The 7500-nt window shown below is 37.1% G+C and overlaps 1 protein-coding gene across 1 annotated transcript in view; it reads right to left on the reverse strand.

The window, feature by feature from the left end:
• Nucleotides 1–6332: 6332 nt before the first annotated feature.
• Nucleotides 6333–7500, reverse strand: part of LOC101850646 — a gene marked incomplete in the record, with an annotated part of 31596 nt that continues 30428 nt past the window's right edge. The window contains 1 exon segment of the mRNA XM_035969650.1: nt 6333–6596. Coding sequence (XP_035825543.1) covers nt 6499–6596 — 98 coding nt within the window.

Below are 7500 nucleotides of genomic sequence, written 5' to 3' on the forward strand. Positions count from 1 at the left end.
CAAAACCACCCACCCAAAAAAAAACAAAAAAAAAACAAAACAACCCAGCACAAGCAAGTAAAAAGTCTGTCAAAAAATATCAAAATTTATTTCCATTATACACAAATCATCTTTCATTGCGTAAGTTGCTTCTAAAACAAAAATTTGAACATTATGGCATACACATTTTGAACACTTGCACTATTTTTAAAGCACACCCCCCACCCCCACCCCCCCCGTGATGCAGTAACAAAATGTAGAGACCAAGGGCCACTTTTAGGAACTGCTAGAAGACTCTGATACCTGCTGAAAATGCTGTGAATGTATTAGGTTTTCAGCTGCATTAAGACAATTTAACCCTATTCGTACGTCGTGTTTTATTATCGTATCCATACAACGTGGGGAACTCTGTGCCACCACTTTCAAAGAGAAAATTTACTCGTTAATCCGATCTGTACGCTTTGCATGGCAGTCTGTCAAAATGATTTTTTGAGAAATACTGAAAGTCTCAAAGAGATCCTTCGTACTTAGAAGTACAAAATGTATTCTAAAATGTGAAGAATACAACCCCGGGGGTACAAAATGACCCCAGGGCATACGGATAGGGTTAAGCATAATTTAGAGGGCTGGCTGTTTCAAACATATCAGTGCCCACTGGTGGCGGGAGGGATACATAAAAACAAACACTGAGACATTCATGTCTTCCCTGCATGGGAATCAACCTCACTTCCTTTCAATCTTTGTCTGCAAGGTGAAGATTATAACTGTTAGGCCCTGTGCACGCAAGAAGAAGAATTTCCACTCCTCATCGCACGGCTGTGAAGTATGACGTCACTTGGCAGTGAAGAGAGGTGGAACAGGCGGAAACTGTCTCAATTGCATTCTCGCAGCAGTGCAACAGGTGAAAATTTTCCCAATGTGCACAGGGCTTTAAATGACAGATGCTCAGATACCAGTGGAAGAATAAAGATTGCGTAGTCCTTTCAAGAAAAGAAAATGACACAGAGTTCTATCCATTACTAAGTATGGGAATTTGAGTTTGAGATTGAGTATGTTTTATGGCACTCTTGACACAATTGTGGTCATGTAAGCACCACAAGCAGATTTTTTATCATCAAACCGGCTTGTTATTTACTAAAATGAGGGACAGTCATTTATAAAATTTGCAGTCAATATGGTAAACATTCTCAGTAAATATGGCCAAAAATTCTCATTCACAATTTTATAACAATATATAATACATATATAAATATCATCAAAACTTATATATATTTTTTAAGGGAAGTACTTCAGATAATAATACCAACAATCAAAACAATTATAATGATTATAATACTACTAATACAGTCTAGCACACACATAGTGAAATTGGCAGAAAGCAGAAATCTCTTTATCTACGAATTTAGCTAGTAAATGCATGTCTTCAATACAACGAATATACAAGTATCAGAAAAAAATTCAGGACCTAAAAATCTGTTCTCTATGTGCTAGACTGTATTACTACTACTACTACTACTACTAATCATCAGCATCATTGCAGCACATATCCCTTCTTGAAAGTAGCCTCAATGTCCTTTACAATTTACTATCACGACAGAACCTGACACACTCTAAAACATTATGACCTTCCTAGGTAGCACAATACTCAATTTCCCTAGGTAGAGAGAAACTCTCTTAGCCTTACTGAATGCAATTTGTCCAAAAAGTAAAACCATACGTAAGGAAACATACACTTTTTGGAATTCATACATAATATATCAAAACAATTTTCACTTTAAAAAGTTTTTTTTTAAATTAAAAAAAACCCCAAACCTTTGCAGCCCAAGAAACACATTTAAAATTTCACCGAGTTTCATCAACCATTCAGCTATCACATAGAGCGGCTTCCTTTGATTATTTACTTCAGTGCAGTGGCTCTTTTCCCGGTTTAAATATGTTCAGTGTGCCTGGTCGAGTCGGCCACTAAAGTTGCCATCAGTAATGACCTCATACTACTACGCCTTTGCGAATAAAGTCAGCGATGGTACTAAAAATGTTATGGAGCACAACCAACCTCACTCAAACAAAAGGGGAGGAGGTTTAAACAGAAAAACACTATCTGATCAAATGAACCATCTGTATTAAGTATACATGTATCTATTTAAATATTTCTTCAATGAAAAAACATCTGTAAAATATATCTACAATAAAAATGTAGAGAAAAATGGAGTACGTAGAGAAAAATAGAGTATAGAGGGCACTGCTGCAAGCTACAATGAACAAAAAGCAATACACTATTGGGTGTAAGTTTAAAAGAAAAATGAAGAGTGAAGTGCAACTCAACATCGTGTATACCAAACATGAAAAGTTGTTCATGGAGTAAAAATGTAGTTAATGTAGTAAAAATATAGCTCAAAGTAAAAATGAAAACTTGTCAGAATAAATTCTTTTAAAGTATATAAATATGTCAGTCTACTGTGTTCAAACATTATATTAGAAAATTGTATCTAAAAATCAAAGTTTTTCTTGTTTACTTTTCAGCAACTTTTCCAGTTTGTAAGGACAAAGAAGAATGAGTCTGTTTCCTTTTGTAATCTTTTTTTACTAATATCACACTTCTTTCAAAAAGGACCATGAAGATGCACATTTGAAAGAGCAAGCATGTTTACGCATATGTAACATATGCACAAGTAATCAAACATGCAAGTCACAGAATTACCTACACACATATTTACATAAAGCTGAAGCACTCACCACTAAATAGAATAAGCATATCAACACCCAAAAGATACTGGCATACTGTTTATGCACAAACACAACACACACACACAGACACACACACACACACACACAAACACACACACACAGACATACATAAACACACAAACACAGACAAGGACTCAACTTTACTGAACACTCTCATCCACATAAACAGATTCTTTTTAAAAATCAAAGCGTTTTGATAGCTTCATATGAAAGAAAATTAAGTTGTTAGTTTCAAAAGCAATACACAGCTTGACATGCCCCTGCCATATCACAGATTTTTGGTCTCTCCTAATCCAACTACAAAACCAAAAAATTTGGTAACCAACAAGTGACTACATTGCTGTCCCTGATTACTATAAGTGTAAGTGTATGGGTTTAATGCCTCTATCAAGACAATTAACTTATTTAAGAGGCAGGACCTCCAAATTTAACGCCTTTCTCCAATAGGACCGAGCAAAATGGGTTGAGAGCCTTGAAATCTACACAAAACGACCCGAGTTCAAGAATGCACGGTCTGGGATTCAAACCAGGGCACTCCACTCTGTAGTCCAGCATGATACCAACTAAGCTCACGGAGCATGCTGTTCCTTGTTAGACATAAAAGAAATTTACATTGAACAGGTAAAGGACAAAAAAAAAAAAGGTTAAAAGGATGTGGTCTAATCAGTGGCTGAGAAATGAGTGCCGAGACTATGAATAAACAAGAGACATTGCAAGTTCTATTTTTCTCTTCATATTGAAATTCTTTTTTGAAAGTAATGATACACAATTTAAATCATATTATATATATATATATATATATATATATCAACATGTCTTTTTACTGTTCCTTTAGAGCCACATAAAATTTCCCTCAAAGACAAAAAGTATTATCTTATTTTATCACATCGTATACTATAATCAGGAGGTTTCTAATTTCTAACACCAATCCCTATCTGTTCCACTTTTCTGACTGCTACATTTCATTTGTCTGAGAAACATGAAAGACTGCGTCTAGCTGGAACTTGTTGCTGTCATGAATTGATCCCACAGCTTCTGAATGCAATGTGAAAAAAAGCCTGCCTCTTAGATCACAGACAACAGTCCTAAAAAACCTCCAAAAATAAATTAACCAAAAAAAAAAAAAAAGCCCAGGCCCTGACTAATATGGGTCTGAGATACACTCCACCTCCCTCCTACAATGACAAATGAACAGAATGGTGATTGTAATACCCAGTGCCCATTGGCATGATCGGTTCAGTTCAGTTTGCTAGCCAGATTGAGGCCCGAAGTGGCTATTGTGGCACAAACCGATAGCCCGACTCGTCACCTCAAAAACAAACGCGCTTGTTCTCAGGTGACAGTCAGGCAATAGGTTTGCCAATCCAATACACGATCAGCCTAGAACTATCTTTCCTTGCAAAGAAAAGATATGCAAGTTGCAAAACTTAAACACTTCAGGTCCCTCACGTGTACATTTTTTCCCCTCTATGATCTAAGCTAAAAATATGGACATTATCTTTTCAAGTGGTGTAAAGACATTTCACTATAGATCAAAGTTGGCATAAAAAAATGGCACCAGACCCCGAAAAATGATAAAGATACCTTTTTTCGAGACATTCTCGAAGACAATGTGACAAGTTAAATATCTAAAAAATTCACAGAGCACCAGTGTTTACTGCCAGAAGCTACATATCCAACAATCATATGAGCCATATTGCTTGAAATGAAAGCAAGAATTTGGCAACTTTGCCTGAGCTCAAACAACAATAACATCTTTTAATGAAAGGGAGTAAGGCCTACAGATTCAATTGTCACTTTCAGTAGAGATCAATAACAGACTGATGTTTTGAATAGTGCAAATGATCATTTGGACCATTCAAAACATAAGTCAATAGCCAAAGACAGATTGTACAGACTCGACGGTACATCAATGTCCCAAGCAGTCATCAGCACAGAACTAATAAGTTATCTATTCAGATATTTATAAATTCTCAGCATTATTCATATCAAGGCATGCTTCTTCAATCAAGTACATGAAAGTCGGACAATAGAAAAAAAAGTTTCCCATTTGTTTCATCTTACCCAAAAAGTCAGAATCTGAGAAATACTAAGGAATGTATTTATTTTGGCAGGCTACAGGAAAGTGACACACTTCAGCGGTCAGCTGTTCAGATGTGCTAAGCTCAAAATTTGGAAAATTTAAGAAATTAGTTTCTCAATTTTGAAGTATAGATTGCATGTGCTCGAGAAATCATTTGTCAAAATTCAAATTCCAATGACCTAAAAGGGCATGAAAAGATACACAAAAAGGCAGTTTGTTGAAAATAATGAAACATAATAAGAACCTTGTTTTTTGTGGGGGGGGGGTTTTCTTTCAGTAATGGCTTTTTCATGAGTTTTTGACCACAAAGCTACATGGCGCTAAGAGACTCGTGGGTCTTTGCTCAATGGACTGTAGATCCGCAATGAGAAAAAGGATGGCTTTACTCATCTCTTATCATGGCACAAAGAATACTATGAATCTTTCAAAACAGCCTACAGCACTTTAAAAAACAAATGACTGTAAATATATCACGCTCACAATAACACAGTTTAGATCTTGTTTGTTCGAGTAAAGAGAAGCACATAGTCACAATAATGGTCATTTCGTACTAGGAAAAAGTAAGATGGAAGATGGACAAACACAGACATCAGCGGTAAAGTAAAAAAGTAGGATCTACCAGTGGCGCTCTCCACCCACCCGCACACACAATTTAGATCATCTAGGAAGCAAGAACCAGCCTGTCACGGCCAACCCAGGGCCTGTGGGGAGGTGTATCTCAACAAAAAGAGGGAGATACCTCCCCACTTGACAATCGAATCTTATCCTTTGTGTGTAAGATGAAGAGCCTAACCAGTGCACTAGAGGAAACCATCTTGTTGGAATCTGCTGATAGCACATGCCAAATAAAAGTGAGTGTGAAAATACTACAGTTGAATCAACATTAACGTTCAATTCAAACTGAGAGATAAATTCAGAATTGAGACATTCTTATGATACTCTTTATAAGGTGATTTTTTCGTAAAGTTCATCTTAATGTTCAAAACATAAAAATAGTGCAGTCTGAGCTTTCCAAAAAGACACTGAGAAAAAAGCATTTAAATAGTCCTGGGTGAGGCACTTTGTAAAAATAGTGTTTTGAGTTACTGTGGGCTTGCACTGTTTACTTTGCAGAAGATTTCATGGCACCTTTGATGTGCTTTTCATTGCCACCACCATTCTGCGATCTATACAAGAAATTTCACACCTTTTAAAAAGGTTTTGATCTTTGGTAGGTAACATCTCTTTACACTTCCATTTCACTTTTAGGAAAAACGTAGGTAAAAAAAGAAAAGAAGGCTCAAAATCATGAAATCTACATTAAACAGTCATAAAAACACAGTACCAGTATGCATTTCATACATTTCAAAACTGAACTTTTCACTAAAGCTTTTTCCTTAACCATACAATGTTAATACACTTTAACTGTACAAAAAATGTGTAGCTTTTTCATCAAAACAAACAATAATACAGTATAACATGGATAAGTCGAACGCAGAAGACTCGAAATCACACATCCGTTGAATTGTGCCTGCGGTCCCGCTTTTTCTTCTTCTTTATATTTGTAAGATATCCCTTGAACTATGGATTTCTCAAACTATGGATCCCTCGAACTACTGAAGCTGGTCCCGATGAATTCAAGCTATCCGTATTATACTGTACAAATAAATGGACAAAGGAGTAAGATATAGAACGAGATGTCCATGGGTTCACTACTTCGGGTCAGGAATAGCGGCTTGCATCTCACTGAGCATTTGCTGAATCTCATCAAAGGCAGAACTGATGTCGTTCTCAGATCTCACTTCAGGACCTGGAAAATGGGAGGAAAAACTCAAATTAGAAACAAAGAACACTTTTGTGGCATCAGTGGTCTAGTGGTTAGGCTACCGGACTCGTTATTGTGAGGTTGCGGGTTCAGGGGTTCGAGCCTCAGGCCTGACATTGTGTCCTCGGGGGAAGGCTCTTTACATGAATTTTCCTCACTTCACCCTGGTGGGGATGGGTACTCAGCCATAGACAATGAAAGATCTTGCCAGTATGTTAGTGTTATAGAGCTTATAGAATGGCAGCCTGCACTGTCTGCTTCGCCCGAATTTGCGATTGTTTCAGAGTGCGATCAGCTTTGCTGGGGTAATGATATAGATTGTAAAGGGCATAGAGCTCGCTGTTGAGTGGGAATTGCACTATACAAACGCTATCTATCTATCTATTCCACTATTCAAGATGGTAAGATGGGGTGAACTAGTTTACTGTCAAACAAGACCCCTGATTTCCAGCAACAAGACTGACTTTACACTTTACCGTTGTCAGCGATGTAGTGGTTAGATGCTTAGCTGTTGCATGCAGAAGACTTTAGTTTAATTCCTGAGTGAGGAGAATCTTTATCGAGTATCTTGGTTTTCTGCAGGGACGTGTTAAATCGTTCTCATCCTGGAATAGCACTGACAGGGAGGGTCAAATCCTGGCTTTTAAATTATCTAAAAAGTGTTGAATGGGGACAGAAAACTTCTATAATTACAAAAGATTAGCTTTGTGGTGCTCATGCAAAACTGCCACTTCTCGAAAATTGGTTTACAAGGTTGTTCTCAGGAGGTTCATTCCAAATCAGTGCTGGTCTCGAGTGAGCTAAGGGCCAGTACTGCCAAAAGCTGACAAAATGCCTTTTTTTTTCTTCACAGCAATTTCGAGAAAAAGAGGTGTTTTTTTTTGTCAGT

This window comes from Aplysia californica, unplaced genomic scaffold, assembly GCF_000002075.1.
Source record: "Aplysia californica isolate F4 #8 unplaced genomic scaffold, AplCal3.0 scaffold00164, whole genome shotgun sequence".
NCBI classification, from domain to species: domain Eukaryota; kingdom Metazoa; phylum Mollusca; class Gastropoda; order Aplysiida; family Aplysiidae; genus Aplysia; species Aplysia californica.